The sequence below is a fragment of the Lynx rufus genome, unplaced genomic scaffold (assembly GCF_022079265.1).
Source record: "Lynx rufus isolate CCGP_SWC_20201006 ecotype Redwood Valley unplaced genomic scaffold, mLynRuf1.p SCAF_6, whole genome shotgun sequence".
Lineage (NCBI taxonomy): Eukaryota > Metazoa > Chordata > Mammalia > Carnivora > Felidae > Lynx > Lynx rufus.
In genome coordinates, this window is record NW_025814878.1 from 22,507,353 (window position 1) to 22,532,051 (window position 24,699).

Below are 24,699 nucleotides of genomic sequence, written 5' to 3' on the forward strand. Positions count from 1 at the left end.
TAGAAATGCAAATTTTGGAAAAGGAAACCTTGTAATGAAAATAGCTTTAAATACATGTATAATTTAGAAAATGCATTTATAGTCCTTAATGTTATCAATTCTTTCCATTGTATTCAAATGTTTACACAGGCCACTGATAAGGTAACTTATTTCAAATGATTTAATATGGCTGTTAATATAAGAAAGAATTCCTACTGTCCCAGTAAGAGATTTAGTGTACTGACAAGTTTCCCATTTCCTATTTATTCCTATTTTATTCCTATTCCTTTTCTCTCATTATACTCTTTTCTCTCAATTTTGTGGACAATTGCTTTTGCCCTTGGGAAACTTGTTCAATTTATTGTAATTATCTGTATGACATATGGCCTCTTTAGTAAAAACGAACAAAAGAAACAGGCAGAAGGATATGGAGAGAATGAAAAAAAATCTCTAACGGTCAATTCTAAATTTGGAAAAGGCAGACTGGTTATTATGTTGAAGTGTATTAAATTATGAGCTAGAGAAAGAACATGTTTTACCTACTCTACCAACTTATAGTAGGAATGACTATAGAGAAGAACATAGTTTATCATGTTAATGATTATGGAGTTTAAGTAAAAGTAAGGAAAGAGTTGACGGATATACTAAAACAAATTCTTTTCATTCATTCATTCACTCACTCGCTCGCTCATTCGTTCAATATTTATTTAGTAGATATACATCAAGTAGTTTGCATTAATCTACTATGTATCTCCTGGTAGAGAGTTGGCGCTCAAATATTTACTGAAGCAAAAAAGCAAAGAAGAGAAGGAAGAGAACAACTTGTTCTGGACTTTGAAAGGCAGAAATACTTTGTACAGGCAGAAGAAATATGGAGATGACAAATAACAAAATACAACTGGTAGGTAATAGAGGGATTACATAGGATAGTGGGAAATAAAATTAGAAAGCAATAGAGATTATATGGGGCACCTGGGTGGCTCAGTCCATTAAGCATCCCACTTTCGCTTAGGTCATGATCTCATGGTCCATATGGTCAAGCCCTGCATCAGGCTCTCTGCTGTCAGTGCAGAGCCCGCTTTGGATCCTCTGTCCCCCTCTCTCTCTGGCCCTACCCCACATGCGTTCTCTCTCTCAAAAATAAACATTAAAAAAAAAATAGAAAGCAATACAGATTACAGTGAATCTTAAAAGCAAGATTAGAAATTCAGACTCTATCTTGAAGGTAATGGGCTGCCTCTTGCAGGTTTCTAGATGACATGCTAAAGGTGATAATTTAACTATGCTGATTTGTAAATTAAAGCAGGCATGTAAGTAGGGTGGTGAGTGCCAAAATGAGAAAGACCTGCTGGGAGGCAAATGCAGTATCTTTACGAGATGAGAAACACATAGGACAGTGATGAGGGAAAAAAAAAAAGTACCCTGTTGCAGGAACATGGTAGGTCTGTTCACTTATTCTAACCTTTTTAAAGGTCTCTTGATAAATACACATAATTTCTTTACCTAGAATCCTGCACATTTAAAATTTGTTTTCCTCTGCATATCATCACACAAATGCACACACATGCACACACAGTTGTTGCCCCGCAAAAGTAATTTTTACCATTTGATTTTCTGATGATTATTGACATCTACACAGTATTCATTTTTGTATGTTTATTTTTACTGATCTTATTGAACTCTCTCATTGTTTTTAATAGGTTCAAAGCTGATGTTCTGGATTATAACACTGACAATCATATGGAGTCAAAATGAAGAACGCCATGTCAATATTTCTACCTTTTAAAGATATTTATATCCTATCTTGTTTTCTTCTGTTACTGACTGGCTATACCTTTTAGAACCATGTTGACGATCAGTAGTAAAGATGGTGATTCTCATCTTGCTCCTACCTTTAATGAAGCCACCGACAAAGGACAGATTTGCATTATGGAAAGCTCTCCCCTGAAGCAGTGTTGAGAATCAATGGAATGATGAAAAGAGTTTAGGGACCAGTTAGGAGATTATTGTGGTAACCACAGCAGAGATACTAATACATGCTTACCTAAGGCAATAGAGCTAGAAGGGAACGAATGGTCCAGATTTCAGAGATATTGGTGAGGAAAAATTCATCAACTTGATGCACACTTGAATTTAGGGAGACAAGAAAACTAGAATGACTCTCAGGTCTAGCCCATCACGCAATCAATTAAGAATACCAGAGGAAAAAAAGTAAGACATCTATTGAGATCATACAGTAAACACGATTGGATACATGGGACAAGAATCACTAGCATATAATAAAATGACAGCTTCAAGGAAAAGGTACATACAAGTAAGAGGACTAAGAATTGGATATTGAAGAATGTCTACTTTTGTAAGGATTGTAAGGAAGAAACTGGCAAAGGAGATAAAGACATTTGGCAAAGGGGTTAGGAAGATGAGGTCAGCACAATTAGCATTAAAGTAATAGGAGGGGAAGATTTTTCTTTAATAGATAAAGAAGAAAGAAGTGTGAGAAAAGGCTAACTTGGTTTTTAGGAGTTTACTGGTGACCTCTTTGGGCTTAACTTCAATTGAATGATGAGAGGCAGACTGACATAGGGGCTTAAAAAGAGAATGATGATTTTGAGAAACTAAAAGCAGCAGGTAAACCTACTAATTCTTGATGTCTAATAACGGAAGAAAACCCAAATTTACTGGTAGGGAGATATGACAGTGAGGCCAAGTGAGTTTTGAAAATAGACAACAGAACTGAATGAAGATCTGAAACACAGTGTACAACTGAGGGAGGAAAGACCTGGATGAAGAAGCCAGTGAGAAAATCAGGCACCCGCTGGAGAGAAGGGGAAACAGAGATAGAACATAAATATTGTGAGGTCATAGAGATGGAAGAAGATATTTATTCATTCTTGTCTATTTTTACAATCAAGTAGGAAGTAAAGTCAAATGTTCAGAGTGTTCATGATACTGTGGAAGGCTGAGAAAAGATGTGGAGAATGCGCACAAAACATGAGATTTTTGAAAAAATCAAAGCGACTTCAAAGGTAAGTTGAGTAGGACCAAGAACCCAGATGAAATTTTTTTCTGAAAAAGTAAACTGTAGTGTGCCAAGTCAGCAATTTTGCCTGGTTTTTCACAAACAATGACAAGGAGGTAAGAAAAGTGCATGATTCAGGATTGGGATCCCAGAGGCAGCAGAGACTAAGGTGGGAACAATTCTGGAAGTTCTCACTGCTAAGGGTTGTCTATGAAGCACAGTAGGCTGTAGACACAGGGTAACACATCCGACTTAGGAACACATCCAAGAACCTACAAAGCTGAGCCTGGGAATGCTTTACACCTGGGGGAAAACTGGCCCTTGTTACAGAATTTTTTTTTTAATTTTTTTTTCAACGTTTGTTCATTTTTGAGACAGAGAGAGACAGAGCATGAACAGGGGAGGGGCAGAGAGAGAGGGAGACACAGAATCTGAAACAGGCTGCAGGCTCTGAGCTGTCAGCACAGAGCCCGACGCGGGGCTCGAACTCATGGGCCGTGAGATCATGACCTGAGCCGAAGTCGGATGCTCAACCGACCAAGCCACCCAGGCGCCCCCAGAATTTTAAGCTAAAAGTCACACAACTATGAAAGCATCAAAAAGGAAACAACAGAGACGAATGCCTGAGGACACTGGATGCTTCTGGCACATGTTCTTTTTCAACTCTAAAGCCAGTCTGTGACAAATGTAGAAAATATCACCTCACATAAAAAGTGAAAAAGATATGGTTATCCTACTACCAACAATGCTGGTCTTCTTCTAAAATCAAATTTTCCAACCTCACACTGAGAATTTCAAAATATTTTTATGCACTACCAACCTACATCTAAGATTGTAGACATAAAAGTTTGAATCAAAATATGAGCTGAATTTTTTTAAATTTATTTTTAGTTTTGAGAGAGAGAGAGAGAGAGTGAGAGCTGGGGAGTGGGGTAGAGGGGCAGAGGGAGAGAGAAAGAATATTTTTTAAAATTTTTTTAAAATTTTATTTTAGAGAGAGCATGTGAGTAGGAGAGAGGGGCTGAGGGAAGGGGAGAAAGAATCTTTTTTTAATTGTTAAAAAATGTTTATTTATTTTTTAGAAAGAGAGAGAGAGAGAAGTGTGAGTGGGGGAGGGGCAAAGAGAGAGGGAGACACAGAGTCTAAAGCAGGCTCCAGGCTCTAAGATATCAGCACAGAGCCTGATGTGGGGCTTGAACTCACAAACCGTGAGATCATGACCTGAGCCGAAGTCGGACGCTCAACTGACTGAACCACCCAGGCGCTCCTGAGCTGAATTTTTAAATGACACCTGATTTTTAAAAATTTCATTATAATTTTATTTTTTAATTGAGATTAACTGACATATAACATTATGTTAGTTTTAGGTGTACAATATAATGTTTCAATATATGTATGTATTCCTAATATTTTCTTACTAAAATGTCAACAAAGTCAAAGGCACTTTTAAAAACACATCTATAGAACTAGTTTAAATCAGAACCAAATCTAAGCATCTTCCACTGAAACAAAATGAAAATATACAAAATTTCTTTTGCCCAATTAAACAAATTTTTTTTTTAGTGCATACATGTTCCTATCATGGATAGCCTAGGATATCCACTCAATTGAGATTATATTTATCAAGAATTTTAGGAGTCCCAGAAGATAAATCTACCTATATAACCATAACTATGAAAAATATGCATATATATGGAAAATGACTGGAAGAGTAGTTACTTTGGGGAAGGATAAGGGGGCAAGATGTGGGAGGAAACACAAGAGAGCTTTCTAGGATGCTGGTAGTGCTCTATATCTTCACCTGAATGAGGTTACACAGGTGTGGTCCTTTCTTGATAACTTAATTGAGCTGCTTACTTAAAATATGTGCATTTTCAATAAATAAATAAATTAAATAACTAACTAACTAACTAACTAACTAAATAAATAAATAAATAAATAAATGCATTTTCCAACAGGGATGTTACACTTCAAATAAAAATTTCTAAAAAAAAAAAAAAAAAAGACTGGAAAGAAACATACTAATATGGTATCACAGAGATTCTTTCTAAAGTGGCATGATTATGGAAATCTTTTCTCTTTCTTCTGAATGTTATTTCCCAATTTCATCATGAGAAAAAAAAGATCAACTTCATGGAACATAGAGATTATATTTTGGAATGAACTAATGTCTACCTTAAAAGACATTAAAAAGAGAAATAACTGTCACCCAAAAGGAATGTGTAACAATATGTAAACCTATTCTCAGATTATAAGTACTAAATTAAATGTCAATGAGCATTCAAAGGAGCAAGGTTGATACTGCAGAGCACAAAGTCAGGAATTCTAAAAATATATTAATACAGAAAATTCTAATTATACAAACGGGAATATTATAGGTCTAGGATCATATGTCTAAAAACAGAAAAAGCGTATCTAATTTAGAAGTAATAAGGATAAGAGAGAAAAGAGAAAATGCCAGAGCTGTACAAATCATGATCAGAGGGGAAAAAATCAAAGAAAAATTTTCTGAACTGAAAGATAACTTCAGCCTGGTTAACAAGAGGGGGCATAGAGCATTTTTCAGCAATTATCCTCAAAGAATGACCCGAGGTACTTATTTGTCAAGTTTTAAACCTTTAAAGACAAGATCTTACGTCTGTCAAGAAGAAAGGAGGTATAACACAAGAATGCTTTTGGATCTCATTTTTCAGATCTCTAAGAAAAGAGACGCTAAAAAAAGAAAAAGGCATTAGAAATACAAGAACTCAGATAAATCTCTCTTAAGATAAAGAATATATTAAGACACAAAGACCTAAAATAACGTCAGCAAAGTCCTATGGCTGTTAAGATCACAAGAGACAACAAATTTTTAAAAACAGATGGGAAGGTACTTTCTAAAAGGTGAGAGAAAGATACTTTCTAAGGGAATAAAATATGAACAAAGGGTGAAATTAACATGCAATCAGTAAACCTGACCACATATTGTGAGAATAAAGGATAAATATGTCAAAAATAACTTAAACTGCCAACTATACCAACAAAAGGTTAATGTGATGGATTTTTAAATGGCTACAAATTCATTGCAGCTACTCCCACCAAGAAACGGAGTCTATTTTTCTTACTCTCTGACTCTGAGCTGGCCTCGTGACTTGCTTTGCCACAGGTGGACTGCTGTGTGAACTTCTAAATCTAGTGCTGGAGATACCTGGCAGCTTTTACTCTTGCCCTGTTGGAAATCTACACCTGCTAAGTGAAGAAGCCTGAGCTCATCTGGGGACACGTGACACAGATGACAACCAGCACTACACCCCAGACACGTGAGTGTGGCCACCTTAGACCATTCAACTCTAGTTAAGTCACCAGGTGACCGGAGTCACATGAGGGACCCAAGGTGAGACCAACAGAACTGCCTGGCTGAGCCCAGCCCAAATTGCTGACTCACAGAATTGTAAGCAAAGAAAATTATTGTTTAAGTCATTAAGTTGTGGGAGAGTTTGTTTTATAGCAATAGATAACTGAGATAAAGTAAGTGTGAGAAAAATAGGGACATGCACCAAGAACTTAACTAGTATCTCCCTACAAAGGAGTTAAATTCTACTTGGCAAAAACATAAATTAATAATATAAACAATACAAATATTTGTGTTAAAATGTGCTCATGCTAGATATGTAAAACATATTGGTTGAGGTCATCATCTTAGTTTGAAAAAAAGAATAATAAATTTTTAAAGACAAATTCACAGGGAGAAGCATAGACAAATTCATCACTGAAAATATACAGAAAGTAACTAGATCCTAGAACTTGGGAGTTAGAAAGCTTCTTTGAATCCCAAATCCAATAGTCTGGACCTAGTGAGTTTCTCAAAATCTCTCACATATCTACCACTTTTAATGTCTTTTAATTTGGATGTTTAGATCATTTACCTTTCTTTTCTTTTTTCTTCCTTCCTTTCTTCCTTCTTTCCTTCCTCCCCACCTTCCTTCCTTCCTTCCTTCCTTCCTTCCTTCCTTCTTTATTTAAGTAAGTTCAATTCCCAACATGGTGCCTGAACTCACTGAGTCATCCAGGCACACCTAGAACATTTACATTTAGTATAATTTTGAATACTTTGATTTAAAGGCTTCCACATATAAGATCATGTCCTTGGCAAAAAGAAATTAATTTTACTTCTTCCTTTTCAATTTAGATGCATTTTTTTTTCTTTTTCTCGATTGATTGTTCTAACTAAAACTTCCAATACTGTGTTTCATAGAAATGGTGAAAGCAAGCATCCTTGTCTTATTCCTGATCTTAGAGGAAAAGCTTTCAGTTTTTCACCACAATGTTGGATGTAGGTTTTTCTATATGGCCTTGATTATGCTGAGATAATTGATATTTTTCATAATTATCTCCACTATTAGCTTAATAGTTATAGCTCCTTCTCTAAAACTTCTTAGAGGTTAACATGGGGTTTACAATATACATCTTGAATTTATCACAATCTACCTTCAAATATTATATGACTTTATATATAGTAATAACTTTATAATAGTGTAGTTCCAATTCCTCTTTCTTGTTTTATTGTTGTCATACATTTAACTTTTGCATATACTATAAATTATATAATATACTATATGCAAATATATTGCATACAATCCTATTTTTGTTTTAGGCCAAAACTTAATGTTAAGTTTAAAACTGTCTTATATATTTACTTACTTTTTGCCATTTCCAGTTATAGTAAAACCTTGGATTACGAGTAATGTTCTGTGAGTGTTCCACAAGACGAGCAAACATTTCTAATAAATTTTTAACTTGATAAACAAGCTATGTCTTGCGATATGAGTAGTACGTGATGCTCATTATCGCATGATCACAACTGAGTCAATGGTTCTTCTCTCTCTCTCGTTGTGGGATTGTGGGTGATCATCTCCCATGCTCAGATGCTTGGTCTCAGGCCATGGTGTTTGGCAGAAATCAGTGACTTTTCAGAACACTGGAAGGTGCCCACACCTGGCATTAGTGTATTTTTTGTCACTTTGAAGTACCTATGGACAGTCCTTTGCTTTTCCATACAAGAATAAGCTTAGGAATGCTTTGCTTCACTCTAGCTCAGGCTGCCTGCAGATATAGGCCCTCTCTTCTGCTGCCTTATTGCCAATTACATTAAATCCAGTATATGACAAGAGTTTATTAATACTGTACTGTAGTCAACATCTGTGCTAGCAAATACAATGGCCCCCATGCAGAAAAAGGTCGAAAGGAAAGGCAGTAAGAAGGAGACAATTACAGTGGGAGCTAAGAAGGAAATCATCGAGAAGTACAAATGAGGTATGCGATGGCTGAAACTGCAAGATTTTGTAAGAAGTCTATGTCTGCATCTTGTCTGCAGAGGAGGAGGAGAAAAAGGTGGAGGAATCCCTCACTTTAAATGATATTAGGGAGATGTATAAAATGTGGGAAACAGTGCAAAATTTTGTAGAAAAGCACCACCTGAGTAAGGCTGTGACAGTGCAAACAATAAATCTGTTTAATGACAATGCAATGTCACATTCCTGTGAAATCCTCAAAAGAAGGCAAAAGCAAGTGTCATTGGATAGGTTCCTTGTTAAAGCTGCATGAAAAGAAAAAGATTCCACTGAGCCAATAGATTGCAGTGATTCTGTCAGTGATAGTGAAAGTTATCCTACACAATAACCCTCCTCTCTCTTGTCTCCATCACACCAGCCACAAAGGTTTTCAAACGGAAGCACAGGTTAATTTATTTTTCTTTATATTTTGTATTTTTTATGTATTATATTACAACATTGTAATCATTTTTATATGAATATTTTTGGGTTGTGGAATGAATCATCTTGAGTTTCCATTATTTGTTATGGGGAAATTTGCTTTGATATACAAGTGCTTTGGATTAACAAGCACATTTCTGGAACGAATTATGCTCGTAAACCAAGGTTTTACTGTATTTTCTTTTTTTCTTCTTCCTTTCCTTCCCTCTCATCATTTCTGCCTTCCCTTCTTTCTTTTATCCTTCCTTCTTCCCCTCTTCCCTCTGTCTGCCTCTTTCTTTTCATTTGGTCTGAGTGTATTTCTTCTGACAGAACTTCCTTTAACATTGCTTGTAACACAGATGTGCTCTCAGCTTTTGTCTGAAATTTCCTCTTTATAGTCAAAAGATCCCTCTTTACATCCTTCATTCAGTACTTTAAAAAGACATTCCTCTGTCCTGTGGCTTACATAGTTTCTGACATGAAGTCTGCTGTAATTCTTATCTAGATTCTCCTGGATATTTCTTTTTTCTGACTGCCTTTAAAAATTTCTTTTTATCTTTGGTTTTTAGCAGTTTGAATATGGGTATACCTTGATGTGTTGTTTTGTTTGTTTGTTTGTTTAAATCCTCTCTGGGATTCTCAAATCTGTAGTTTGACTTTTATTATTTTTGGAAAATTGTTTTTAAATATTTCTTCTTCCCTATTTGCTTTCTCCCCTTCGGGACTCCAATTACGTACATGTAAGAACATGTGATATTATCCCACAGATGCCAGACGCTCTCTTTTATTTCTTTTATTTCCCTCATTCTTGTTTTCTCATATTGTTTCAGCTTGGCTAGTTTCTAGTGACCTATCTGTCTCTAAATTCGTTGATGAGTCTTCTGATGGGAACACTGAAGGACTGCATCTCTGATACTATAAATAAACTACTTCTTTCATTTGACTCTTTCTTATATTTTTATCTCTCAGCTGAAATCCCTCATCTGTTCACACAATGTCCTCTTGTCCCACTGGATCTCATATTTGTATAGCAGCTGTATCTTCTTCCTGTGCTCTGCCACAAGTAAAGCAGTCCTGGTGTCCCATCTCTCCTTGGAAGGAGGGGTCTATCTCTCCTTGGACTTCAGGCCACTTGTTTGCCCTACCACCTCAGGTCTCTGATGGGTTCAAAGTCTGATTTTGTAGTTTGTCTGACTTTTTCTTATTTTTACAGTGGAAGAATGCTTTTTCATCTTTTTATATCTTAGGGAATATCAGAATGTCCATTTCTTTTTTTTCTTAAACATCTTCACCAAGGTGAAACTTAAATACCATAAAATTTACCCATTTTAGGTGTATGAGTCAATGATTTTTAGTGCCTTTACAGGGCTGTTCAGTTATCACCACAATTCAGTTTTAGAACATTTCCATCATTCCCCCCAAAATCCTCTGTGTCCATCTGCAGACAATTCCCATTCTCATCCCCTACCCCAAATAACCCACTAATCTCCTTTCTATCTCTACAGATTTACCTATTCTGGACATTTTCTATAAATGAAATTATACATCATATGGTCTTTGCATCTAGCTTCTTTCATTAGCATAATGCTTCAGAGATTAATCTATGTTGTAGCACGTATCAAACTGTTCCTTTTTACTCCTGAATAGTATTCCATTGTGTTGATATACCACATTGTTTATCCTTTCAGCAGCTGATTAACATTTGGATTGCTCCCACTTTTTGCCTAGGAACATTCACACACAAGTCTTTGTGCAGACCTATATTTTCATCTCTTTTTGTTAGTTATCTAAGAGTGTAATTGCTGAAATGTATGGTAAATTTACATTTAACTTTTTAAGAAACTGTCAACTTTTCCAAAGTGACTGCAACATTTTATATTTCTACCAGCAATACGTGGGAGTGTCTTCCTTCTTGAATTACTTTCTTCTTTCAACTTCAAAGATACTATACTTTTCTAGTTTTTCTTTAATCTTACTGGCCATTCCTTCTCAATCCCCTTTACTGGATTCTCTTCTTTCAAACTTCTAGAATTCCTTCTGAGCTTCTTCTTTATTTATATACTCTCTCTAGAGAATTTTAATCTGCCCCCGACTCTTAATATCATTTTTATGCCAAAAGCTCCCAAATTTGTATCTGTTACCCCAAACTCTTCCCTGAGGTACCCAAGCCTAAATCTATTTACCTAACATCTCCATTTGAATGTCTAACAGGAGACATCTCCAATATAACTCCAGATTGTTTCCTATCCCAAATTACCTCTTCTTCCCTTATCTCAGCTACCTCTTCTTCCCTTATCTCAGCAAATTAAGCCATTGTCCACCTTGTTTTCTAGATCCTTGTTTTCTAGGAGTAATTACTGATTTTCCTGTTTCTTTGATGGCCATTTGTAATCTATCAACAAATCCTACTTACTATCTCCAAAGTAAACCATGTGAAATTTCCAGCAATTTTATAAGGTTCAAGCTAATATATGCTGAAACTTTCCATCTCAAAAATCTCTTAGATTTTAAGTCACCATTATGTTTGGCCTGGATTACATCAAGTCACTCTAAGCTGCCCTCCCAGCTTTACCTGTTGTCTATTCTCCCATAGCAGACAGAACAATCTCCTAAAAACACAAATCAGGGGTGCCTGGCTGGCTCAGTCAGTTAAGCGTCCAATTTCAGCTCAGGTCATGATCTTACAGTTTGTGGATTTGAGCCCCATATTGGGCTCTCTGCTATCAGCACAGAGCCCACTTTGGATCTTCTGTCTCCCTCTCCCTCTTCCCCTCCCCCACTTGCTTTCTTTCTCAAAATTAAATAAACATTTAAAAAAATAAAAAATAAAATAAAATTAAAACACAAATCACTGGACAGCCACATATAAAAGAATGAAACCTGATACTATCTTATCCCATATACGAAAATTAACTCAACATGGATTAAAGACTTGAAGCCATAAAACTCCAAGAAAAAAACATAGGCAGTAAGCTCCTTGACATCAGTCTTGGCAACAAGAATTTGGATTTGATTCTGAAAGGAAAGACAACAAAAGCAAAAATAAACAAGGGGAATGACATCTAACTAAAAAGCTTCTGCACAGTAAAGGAAATCATCAACAAAATGAAAGGCAGAATGGGAGAAAGTATTTGCAAATCATATGCGATAAGGGGTTAATATCCAAGATAAACAATGAACTCCTACAACTCAATAGCAAAACCACCAATATTTCAATTAAAAAACAGGCAGAAGCTCTGAATAGACATTTTTCTGAAAAAGAAAGATGGCAATTATCAAAATTACAAGAAATGGTAAGTGTTGGCAAGAAGTGTAGAGAAAAGGGAACCCTTGTAAACTATTGGTAGGAATGTACATAGGTGCAACTGCTATAGAAAACAGTATGGAAGTTCCTTAAAGAATTAAAAATAGAACTACCATACAATCCAGCGATTTAAAAAAAAATTTTTTTTAATGTTTTTATTTATTTTTGAGACAGAGAGAGACAGAGCATGAACAGGGGAGGGGGCAAAGAAAGAGGGAGACACAGAATCCAAAGCAGGCTCCAGGCTCTGAGCTGTTAGCACAGAGCCCGACGGGGGGCTCGAACTCATGGTCTGTGAGATCATGACCCGAGCCAAAGTTGGACGCCCAACCGACTGAGTCCCCAGGCACCCCTCCAGTGATTTTACTTCTTGGTATTTATCAAAAGAAAATGAAAACACTAATTTCAAAAGATACAGGTACCCCTATGTTCATTGCAACATTATTTACAATAGCCACAATATAAAAATAACTAAATGTCTGTCAATGGGTGAATGGATAAAGAAAATAAAGCATATATACAGAACTATTAAGCTATAAAAAAGAATGAAATCTTATCACTTTTGATAATATGGATGGACCTTGAACTCATAACGTTAAGAGAAATCAGACAGAGAAAGGCAAATACCATATGATCTTGCTACATGTGGAATCTTAAAAAACTCAAAAACCAAAAAAACAAAACAACCAAGCTCATAGATACAGAGAACAGATTGGTGGTTACCAGAAAGCAAGGAGTGAGGAGTAGGAGAAATGGGTGAAAGGGGTCAAAAGTTGCAAACTTCCACTTATAAAATAAATAAATCCTGGGTATATAATATACAGCATGGTGACTATAGTTAATAATACTGTACTATATATTTGAAAGTTTCTTTTTAAAAAAAATTTTTAACGTTTATTTATTTTTGAGACAGAGAGAGACAAAGCATGAACGGGGGAGGGTCAGAGAGAGGGAGACATAGAATCTGAAACAGGCTCCAGGCTCTGAGCTGTCAGCACACAGACCGACGCGGGGCTCGAACTCACGGACCGCGAGATCATGACCTGAGCCGAAGCCGGCCACTTAACCGACTGAGCCACCCAGGCGCCCCTGAAAGTTTCTAAGAGAGACCTTAAAAGTCCTCATCACAAGAAAAACTTTTTTTGTAACTGTGCGTGGTGACAGGTGTTAACTAGATTTGATTATTTTTCAATATGTATAAATGTCAAATCATTATGCTGTACATCTGAAATGTCAGTTATACCTCAATAAAGAAAACCCACAAATCAATTTCTATAATTCTTCTGCTTTTCAATCTCTAATGGCAATAACAAAGAAAATCAAACACAGTGTGGCCTAAAAGTCCTCACACAATTTGGCCCCTACTTAGTTCCTATCACTTTCCCCTTCATTCAGTAGGATCCAGCCACCATGGCCTTCTTTCTGTCCCTTAATAATAACAAACCCATTGGCATCTCAAGGACTTGACAGTTGTTTCCCCTGTGAAAAACATTCTTGCTTTAGATTTGTGGATGGCTGGCTTCATTTCACTGTTCAGTTATCAGCTCCCATTTCACTTTTCTTGGAGAGTCTTCCCCAGACCATTCAAGCAAAAGTACCCTATCATTCTCTATCAAATTGCTCCCATTCTGAATCATCTTTATTATTTGATTTCTCCCATAATATGGAAGCTCCATGACAGCAGGAATCTAGTCTGCTTTGTTCACTGGTTTATTCTTAGTGCCTAGGACAAGACTCAGCATTTAGTAGGCACCTGACAAATATGAATGAAGGCATATGTTCCCAAGGCATCCTTTGCCTCCCTCTGTTTTAGCACATATCACACTACACTGTAATTAAGTCCTGCACAGCTGTAGTAGATACTCAATAAATGTGACAGAATAAAAGACAGAATCAATGAATGTCAAAGAAAATCAAGAGAAACAGAAAAGTAGTTATGTAATATTTTCAAAACATTAAAAATACATTAATAATAAAAGATCTACTAATAAAAACCCTTCAATATTTAGTTTGTATGATCTACAATATATAGCAAAAATTATATAAAGCAAAGTTGACTGACCTTGAAGAATAGGGAGAAACATAAACTTTAGTTGATAATCTTAATGCTCAATTTTTAAAAATATGACAAGTAAACAGACATATTTTTCTTAAATTCTAATGTTGAGAAATATGCCATAAATCAGGAAGAAATAATTTCTTCCATTCTCAAGTACTAGCCATGCTCCTCCCTACCCTGCTGCCCTGTCACAGGGTCTATGATATAATATTACTTCCAACTACTTAGGATATTCCTTCTGTCTCTTCATTAGTTAATGCCTACTCACCTAACAGGTCTAAGATGAGCCTCACTTCCTTACAGATTTTTTATATAAGTTAAATATCTACCCTAATTATGAACCTTTGAGGTACAATGTACTTCTCCTTCATAGGCTTGTCACAGCTGTCTGTTCACATTCATTTGTGAGAGTAGTTGATACAATGGTGGACTAAATGCTTTATAAAGACAGGGCCCATGTTTATTTTCATTGCTCACTGAATCCCCAGTACCTACTACAAGGTCTGACATGATAATATCTGTACAAAGAATAAATAAATGAGAAGGAGTGGTCTTATTTTTAAGGTTCCTTCTAATCCCAAGATTCTGAGCCACTGTGAATTAACTCAGTGGAAATTTCTAGTACAATCGAACTGTATATTATGGCATTGAAACTGATGCTTATTTAGAGCTAAAAGACGACTGCTTCTCCATTCCTGTTTGCTCTCAATAGCAACTATTTCTTTAGCACAAATGGAATTTGGTTATTCAATTGGAAGAAATGGGTGGCAGTCACCAGCCTACACACACACACACACACACACACACACACACAAAATGGCCATGTAATAAATCTCTTATTATTTAAGTGATTTTAAAATATGATTAATAAACATGAAATGATTAAGAAGTATGGTTAATATATCCTCTGAAAACAAAGTTCCTTTTAATAAGGTGGTTCATGTGTGGAGAATTTGGAAAACACTTGGCACTCTGGCGGAGGAACTGCCGTGACTGTGTATGTCAAGGAGGCCACCGTTTGGGACTTCTGTGGCATGGGTTCACAGAAATATATGAAAAGGAAAGTATTTACTCAGGATCCTTTGTTTGGTATCGCCACATTTCAATACCTACATTACAACTGTTTTAACTGGGACAGCAAACAGGTATGGTTATTTTATTAAAAGTCACCTATAAAAATGTATTTCTCAGGAAAGGAACTAGTTAATTTGAAGCACATTGTATTTACATTAAAGATAATGCTATTTTGCCCATCACTACTTCAGTTTCTTTTCTTCTTAGATGCCATTAAGTCATGTAAAAATAATTATTCTAATATTAATGAGAATGTTCTAATGTCTAATGAGATTATTTTATTTATCTGACAATATTTTAAAATGAGAATTATGTCTTAAGTTCCTAAAATTAAAAAAAAAAACCCAAGTATCCATTTAAATTTAAGAATACAGTAATAAGAAATTGGATTTGCTTCTTGTCGAAGTTATAAAATTCATCATAAAAACATAATTTCTTGGTCATATTCTACATTTTCCACATAATATTCTGTTTCATGAATATGTTGGTGTTTTCACATAGTCTGTGTTATAAAGCACCTAATCACTCAAAATACTATTGTGTTTCTGACCTAAGTTTGTAATTTCCAAAACTGACACAGCATAAGAAAACCCTGAAGAATATTTAAAGTCCAAAATATTGACTCTCAAGTCCTTAAGAGAACAAAAGAGGGAAAATATAAAGTTTATTCATTAAAACAGTAGCCATTCTACTCTACTTGGTTCCCCCACCAGAAGCCTCTCTTTTGACATGTGGAGAAGAGGGTGACAGTCCTGACAGAAAAATGACCCACCCACCATCTCAACTGCTTAGTGGGACAGTCTTGACTCCCACCAACCTCTGAGGACAATCCTTCCCCATTTCGTTCTTCTCTTGTCACACTTTCCATTGGGAGAGGCCTACTCAAACGCTCATATTTATCGAACAAAAAGATCAGGTTAATTAAGTAAATGTACTTTGTACTGCCCTAAAGGCAAAAGTGTGTTCCTAAAAGCAACACAGGCCACACATAGAGCTATTTGTGAACTGTATGGGTAGAAAAAAATCCCGAGACTGCACCCATTACCTGAGTAGGACTCTGAAGACTTAAATCTAAACCACAGGTAAACTCTGTATGATGTTCTACTGTTTCAAGAAGAGGATCAGGCTTTGAAAAGTTCCAGAATCTGTGAATGTAAACAGAAGGAAATAATTTAAGTGCTAAAACTACCAAAAAGTGTATCTAAGAAAAAACAAACATTTACCATAGCAGAGTTTTCATCAAAACAGTTTCAACCAATTCATAAATACAGAGCCCCACTACTCATCTACTTTAAAAAATCTAATAAAGAAAAAATGTGCTCCATTCTATTACATAAAGAACTGAAATTATTAATCAACCTACCCTTGTAAAAGATTATTATATTTCCATTAGTATACCTTGAAGGATAGAAGCTTAACAAATTTTAGTTAAAACATTTTTTTTTTATATTGCACAAGGACATTTAAGATGAGAGACACTAGGCTTTTGTAGCAATTTCTAAAAGCATTCATGACTGTAAAATAAGGATATTGGATTACATGAACGCTAACATTTTATGATTTTAAATGCTACTTCATTTCTCAACAACTGACATGAAAAGATCTTAGGTTTAATTTACATTTCAACAGCAATTCAGATTCTTTAAGAAGAATCTGTTCTCTGTAATTCTGAAACTGTTTCTTTTTGAGGTGCAGCCTTTCTTATAAATTCCACATCAATGTAATTTCTAGAGTCAAGAAAAACTGAAATGTGTTCTCCTGGGCCAATATTAAGTATCCTATTTATCCTCTAAAGACGGGGAGTGGTAATATTTACCATAATATGTCTCTGATTTCTACTGTACAGAGGAACTTGGCCCTATTTTCAATACACAAAATAGTACTTTATTTCTAAAGCTTTATTTGCTCATCATCTTTCTTATTTGACTCTAAACACTCCATAAAAATGTCACATTCAGAATCATAGAGTCATACTCCAATGCAGCCTCCCTAATGATCTGCAACCTGGAACACACTGAAGGTTTAGCGGATCTCTTTGAAAGAGAGTAAATACACAGAACCAACAGCCATAGTTTGTTTTACCTGGTCGTATTATTTCCCTAATAAATACAGGGTTGGTCTTATTAAGTTTGAAAAGGATTGTTGCTATGGATAAACCACTGTGTGGGTACCAGAGAGACAATGAATAAATAGCTCATTTATCAGATTACTGAAATCTACAAAATATTGAAGGAGAGTGATTTTACTTTTGAAAATTTCCTGTTCAAATAAATGAGGGAACAAGCTGCAGTCCTTCTCAGAAATCATGATAGCGGCTGCCACTGTCTTTGCATATTTGTTCCTTTGGGTCAAGAGATAGATATTGTACTGAAATCTAATTTTCTAGATTTTGATAATGTTTATATAAGCAAGAGTAAATAAGTCATCATGTAATTTGGTTTCTAAAACATGGTTATTCACTGATTTGCATTGTTTGATAGAGTAATCAAATGATTTTGTATATGCCCACTCTGTTCCAAAAAATATTCAAAATGGTTTAAAAAATATGTATTTAATATGGCAAAAAAAAATGAGTTAGAGGAAGAGGACAGGGAAGTGAATTCGAACTGGCAAGGAGATTGATAAACAAAAAGGATCCTCGACATCTCTTAAGGAAACACAGAGACGTTGTTTCACAGGCTGCTACTCACGAGTCAATGGCCTTACCCCAAAGGACAGGTTAGTAGAATCATTCTAAGGGAAGGTCATCTTAATCTAGAGTATTTAGCTTTCTGACTTCATTTGGGATTTAGGTTTCATTTCAATAGAATGGATGGGCATTTGTCTTTAGACAAAGCATGAAAATTAGTTTCCAAATTTCAGTAGAACTTTTTAAGGATAAAAAAAAAGCAAAAGGATTCATTTGTACCCTCCTGACAAATTCCTGGGATGCAGCTTTTGTTACTATTTTTGTTGTTTTGAACCAGCTGACGCAAAGGCTGCACCGAGGGCAAGACAGGTGGGCCTTAAGAAAATGAGGATGCCCAATAAGGATGCATGTGTGAAACCATCCAACTTCAGCTTGAAAGTATGAAAAAGGGAAGTCCCATATACAGAAGGGCTGGAACTCTATTCAAAAACTGAAGCTGGGGGGGCGCCTGGGTGGCGCAGTCGGTTGGGCGTCCGACTTCAGCCAGGTCACCATCTCGCAGTCTGGGAGTTCGAGCCCCGCGTCAGGCTCTGGGCTGATGGCTCAGAGCCTGGAGCCTGTTTCCGATTCTGTGTCTCCCTCTCTCTCTGCCCCTCCCCCGTTCATGCTCTGTCTCTCTCTGTCCCAAAAATAAATAAACGTTGAAAAAAAAAATTAAAAAAAAAAAACTGAAGCTGGGGACACGGGGCTGGCTCACTCAGTAGAGGGAGTGACTCTTGATCTTTGTTTGGGTCATGAGTTTGAGCTCCATGTTGGGTGCAGGGATTACTTAAATAAATAAAACTTAAAAAAAAAAAAAAGTCAAGCTGAATTTGCTCCAATACATAGCTTGACGGGCAGTCATGGCATCACACAGTTCCACACCACAAAGTCACACCCATCATAACTTCAACCTGGGAAAAACTATCTGGTATCTACCTGCAATCTGCAAAAAATTCATCAAACGAGATGCATGCTAAAACTCTAAGGATACAATTTGGTGAAGGGAGTGTTAGTCCAGCAAAAGTCATAAAAGTGCTATCAGTTTATTACATCCAGTTCACAGCTCGGATAGAAATCATGTAATACACAAAGTGTACAAAAATTATGGTACAAAACTTATGAGAGGTTCATTTCCAGTTGAATGGCTACCTAGATGTCTAGATCAACATTCTCACTGAAAAAAAAAATCCTAGGTAACACCTAAAAACAAACATCACCACAAAAACTAAGAGCATCAGTGAAGAACACTCCAGTAAAAACTAGACTGAACCCAAAGCAGCACATCAACAAGTGAGCCAGCTTTTGCCTTGAGAGGGTCTGCTGAACAGGGAGGACCTGGGCTTGGGCTTTCTTAACCTCGAGGGGATCAGGAGCCAGAACAATCAGGAAGATTAATATTAATATTTATAATTTAAAAATAATTTTCAGTAAGCTAAAATATCAATACTATCAAGTTAAATACAGTAAATGGCACAAGCTAAATAAGTTGAGAAAATCAAAAGCTAAGCAATGTGTTTACACACAATAATAATTCATTTTTCCGTTGCTAATGGTTTTTTGAATTACAAAAGAAATATACGATTCATTTCCTCATTCCCACCCTCCAACACTGTTAATGCGTTGACGTGGCTACTTCCAGGACTGTTCTAGGTTTCTCCATTCCAGTTCCACCAAGAAGGGGCGAGCAGTAAGAGGGAGGTGAGTGTTCCTCCACATTTTCTCACATTTGCAACTCAGGGGGCATGCAAGGTGTCTCCTTGCGATCTTTTCTGGATTCAGAGGCCCAGTACATTTCCATAGATCTGAGGGCCCTCATGTGCCTATTGCATAAGCAAAATAGGCTCCTTTTATTTGGAGACGTCGGGCTACATATATCACTACTTGGTCAAATAAGGCATATTATCGTTAAGTGTAATGTTTGTTTTGGTCCAGCACATATACTACTTGGTGCCTTTTTGTCTCTTTGCTGATGAAATCACTGACTATTTAAGCTCTCTCTTGGGAAGTAAATCTACTGGACAGGCCTCCAATGATTCAAAATATTACAGAACTGTAGGAACATTTTTCATTTAAATTGGAAATGGAGAGAGAGAAAAATTCATCACAGTACAATGTCTTGGTTGAGTTCCTTTTTGCCTTTTGATTCCACAATTCTTTAACAAAGCAAGTATGTAGCACTGTGTTAAGTAAAATATCTAAACTCTTTCAAAAATTAAATTGAAATTATTTTTTACTTTACTCAAATGGAATCTGAAATCCCTATACTAACACTTATGAAATTTTGCCAACATATGAGTTCAGTGGAAGGTTGATAATACTTTTCAAAATTCTTCTTTTTCCTTCCCTGTTCTCAACTTACGAGTTAGTCCATAATACTTTGTGAGTCTTTCCTACCTACAAATAAAGAGATGGGTAAAGCTTTAGGCTACTTTTCCATGCCTTACATGTACATTAATTTTAGTCAAGCTGAATTTTAATTAATTTTAGTTACATTAATTTTAGTGGTGTTTTTAAAATTCTAAGCAAACGGAACAAATATAATTCCCTGTTTGCACTGCTTGGGTCTCATGATCTTTAGAGTGATGAGCAAAATATTTTTGTCACAGAAGCTTCTTTTCTCATCACTGAATTACTCATCCATTCAACAATTTATGAGTCCTCGTGTGTGCCAGGTACCGTGCTGGGCACCAAAAGCAAGAGAGATATGACCTCACTCCAGCAGCTCTGAGTTTGATGGGACAGACAGACATTTTTTAAAGGACCACCGAGGTATAAATGTAACTGCAACTGACAAGTGCCCCAAAAGGCAACGCCGGACGGTGGACAAATGACATCCTCAAGAACTGACACTGAGCTGAAATCTGAAGGTTGAGGAGTTAGGCAGGTAGAAAGCAAGGGGCAAAAGGGTGTGTGACACAGAGGGCCCATGAGGCTGGGACAAGGAAAGGGCAAGGGTGTCACACAGGGTAAGCAGAGTCGGATCACAAAGGTCTTTTAGCCCACGTGAAGAATTTGGGATTTTCTCTGAAGTATAAAAAACAAAACAAAACACTGAAGATTTATCTACTGGGCTTTACATTCTTTAAAAAACATTTTCTTAGTAAACTTTTAAATTTTATAATAGTTTTAAATTTGCAGAAAAATTGTGAACAAAGTAGAGAGTTCCCATATATGGGTCCAAAAGGAGAAAATAGTGGCTTGAATTTAAGGTGGCAAGAGTGATGATGAAGGGTTAATGTACTGCAGATGCATTCAGGCAGAAGAATTCATAGGACAGAAAAAACAATAATGACTGATGGGACAGAAAAAAATAATGATTCCTATGTTTCTGGCTTCTATCATTGTACTGATAATAGCAATGCATTTGTTTATTTATAGATCTATTTTCCTCTCAAAGGCACTAAACCTCTTCGAATTCAGGGACAGTGTCCTACTCTTCTTTGTATTTCTTGCACATAAAAAGTGTCTAACACACAGACACCCAAAGAACATTTCTTGAACTAAAGAATAAAAAATAAATGAGTATATTAAGGACAAGATAAACAAATGACAATGGCCAACCTCAAAAATGAGGTAACTTTTTAATCACCTATAGATGTGGTCCCCAAATGATGGACCAGAGACTTGTTCCTCCTCTTTGCTGAGGAATTTTTTCTGAAAATTCCAGTTGAGTAGATCTGTATGGAATCCAAAAATCTTTTCCCAGGAAATGGTGATACTCAACCAACTAGGTTTGGGAATCACCACCTAAAACAGCACTTCCCCAGATACGGATTTGAAAAATTCCCATCAGAAACAACAGTGAGGGGTGCCTCACTGGCTCAGTCAGTTGAGCATCAGACTCCTGATTTTGGCTTAGGTCATGATCTCCTGGTTCGTGAGATCAAGCTCTGTGTTGGGTTCTGCGCTGACAGCATGGAGCCTACTTGGGATTCTCTCTCTGTCCCATCCCCACTCACGCTGTCCCCCATCTCTCAAAATAAATAAATAAAAATTAAAAAAAAAAAAAAAAGAAACAACAGCACTGATATCAGGCAGAAGGTGAGGCAAGGGAAAAACCAATAGGGCAGTGGTTCTCAACCTCCACTAAATGAAATCAACTGAGAAACTTTAAAAAACTACTTGTGTGAATGCTATCTCTAGAAATCCTAATTTAATTGGGTATGTCAAGGGCATTGGGAGGTTCAAACATTCTCCAGATGATTGTAATACACAGCCAAGGTTGAGAACCTCTGTTGGAGTGGGGAGAGCAGATATTACCCATTAATTGAGAATCACTGATCTAGACCCACAGTTCTCAAACTTAACCTTTGCATCAGAATCACCTGGAGTGCTTGTGAAAAATAGATTTAGAAGGTATGGAGCGAGGCTCAAGAATTTGCTTTAGAAATTAAGCAAACCATTGTGACGCAGCTAATAAATGGCAGTCCCAATGTACGACTCTACTGGCACTATGCCCGGTATTTTTTCTACTGAAAGATACTGCCATTCACTTTTTCTCTGGGCTGTGCCAAGGAATCTGGAATGTAGGTGGACAGGATCTGGGGCTCTTCAGGTAATTCTGATTAATGCCCTGAAAGTTCAAATGGACCTAGACCAAGTCAGGCTTTCCCCATACTCCTCAAACTACATAGAAAATTACATTAGCCAAAGCCCATGCCAAGACTCCATTAGTCTGCCAGCTTACTTTCAAAACCAATACCCTAAGAAAATTACAAGCTATAATAAATCTGAACTCCTATGGCAAAGAGTTCAGAAATTTTCCTTTGTCCTAATATTTTTTATATGGACCTACTGCATCTCTCATCTACTTTGCTGTCCCTTCCTGACTTTTGTATCACTCAACCCATCAGATCTTTTTGTAACCTCACAGATTCCCATCTTTTTGAAGTGAACCTGAGTAGAACACATGGCATCATGGGCTTATTATTTTATTGTCTGTATTGCTGTTGAGGGGGATTAAAACATAGAAATTGTACACTAGCAAAACAATCTTGTAAAGAGTTAAACTTTCATTCATTAACTAAAGAATATTTACTGAGTGCTAATGCTCATTTGTTTGCATGACTAGATTGGAGAGTTGTTTATTTTTTGAACTTGTAATATAAAATTTAAAACTGAAAAATACTGTCTGCTAAATGAAAAATATGATTAATTTTGAAGAATTATTGAACAATTTTCAAAGGTGACTTTTAATTTTTTTAATGTTTATTTTTGAGAGAGAGAGAGAGAGAGAGAGACAGACAGACAGAGTGCAAGCAGGGGAGGGGCACAGAGACAGGCAGACACAGAATCAGAAGCAGATTCCAGGCTCTGACCCACCAGCCCTGAGATCATGACCTGAGCTGCAGTTGGACGCTTAACTGACTGAGCCACCCAGGCACCCCTTAGAGGTGACTTTTAGAACAACTCATTCACAAATATCCACAAACCATATTTACAAACTTTCAAGGTTTATTACAAAATTCTAGAATTGAGATTCTCTATCAAAATAAATTCATTATATTTCAATTAAATCTTTCATTAGATCAGTATTTTAGAGGGACTTATACCACTTGATCACAAAAAAACCTTTAAGTCCAGGAGCTATATATAACACAAAGCCTAGTGTATTCTGACAAATTAAAGAAAACCATTAGCTGATGGAAAGCTTGCTCTGAAAGTATTCATGGTTGCAATCTGCAGGAATACAGGATGATTTTCTGAAAACTGGCACATCTCAACAAGAGGAGAAAAAAGAAAAAAACAAAACTCTTATAGGCTTTGTTTACTGCTTACTGGTACAAACTGAAGAGCCATGCAATAATTTTGCAATAAAGTTTCAAACAAGTATCTATCTAAAGGAGGTGGGAAGAACCCTACCTATATTGCATGAAATATTATCAGTATCCCGGGGGTGAGATTAGTCTATGTTAAACTGAACTGTAACTGGCACCAAAACGTGGCTACCTAGGTTAACTACCTACGAAAATGTGGCAAAAGGTTATTTCACAGAAGCACAGACCCTAGTGTGACTGGATGAGGCTGCAGGAGAACTCTGTACCTAAATGCTGAAGAGCCAAACTGACAGCAGCTGCTTGCCTGGGCTTCGGTCCTTCACTAGCTATGAAACTGTTATCGCTACGAAATTGTTAACATCCTCATCTCTGCAGCTAAGCATTTATGAGTAAGACCACTCAGGCTGTCGGGTTGCGGGATGTCTCCACAGCTCACAAGGATCTCCTTTACTGAACAACTCCTTTGTCAGCAGAGGATGGATACAGGGGATAAATGTGGGAAAGAGAAAAACACACGGAGCAGACCAAATAATTCTGTTCGTTTTCTGGTGACTGGACATGAAAGCTTGAGGAAAAAAACTCAGTGCGGAAAGAGGAGAAATGAGAAGCAGGCACCTGAGCAAAGCAGTTTCAGTACCTTCCTTTGCCCCTTGCTGCACTCTTGCCCTGGCGCTCCGAGGGACCCCAGATCCCGGGAAACATCTCACCTTTTCTATATAAGCTAGCTCCAGATAGTCTCTGTTTGACACATGCACACACGCATAACTTGCCCTAATAGTGCAGCAACATAAGGGATGCTGCTGAATTATAAGAGACAATTAGATTAGTAATTATTGGTGTTTATTCTCTGTATGGTTCATTCCATTAGGTCAAATCTCTAAGATTCAATTTTAGAATATTTAGTGTTGCTGCAATCCAGACTGGGGATTCAGCACAGACCTCAAGGGTGAATTATTTATCCTTGAGTTTTTAGGAGACAGAATAAACTACTACTTACTGACGAGTAGTACCCAGTTGATCTAAATAAACAGGCTCACTATGTGCACAGATAACTCAGAGCAGGGAACACTGAGGCTTTCTGCCC

The 24,699-nt window shown here is 36.6% G+C and overlaps 1 protein-coding gene across 2 annotated transcripts in view; it reads right to left on the reverse strand.

Moving 5' to 3' along the window:
• Positions 1-24,699, reverse strand: part of PEX7 (peroxisomal biogenesis factor 7) — a 77,930-nt gene that overhangs the window by 8,855 nt on the left and 44,376 nt on the right. For both annotated transcript variants that reach the window (XM_047102523.1, XM_047102522.1), the window contains one exon: positions 16,213-16,312. In XM_047102523.1, coding sequence (XP_046958479.1) covers positions 16,213-16,312 — 100 coding nt within the window. The remainder of the gene's footprint in view (positions 1-16,212; positions 16,313-24,699) is intronic.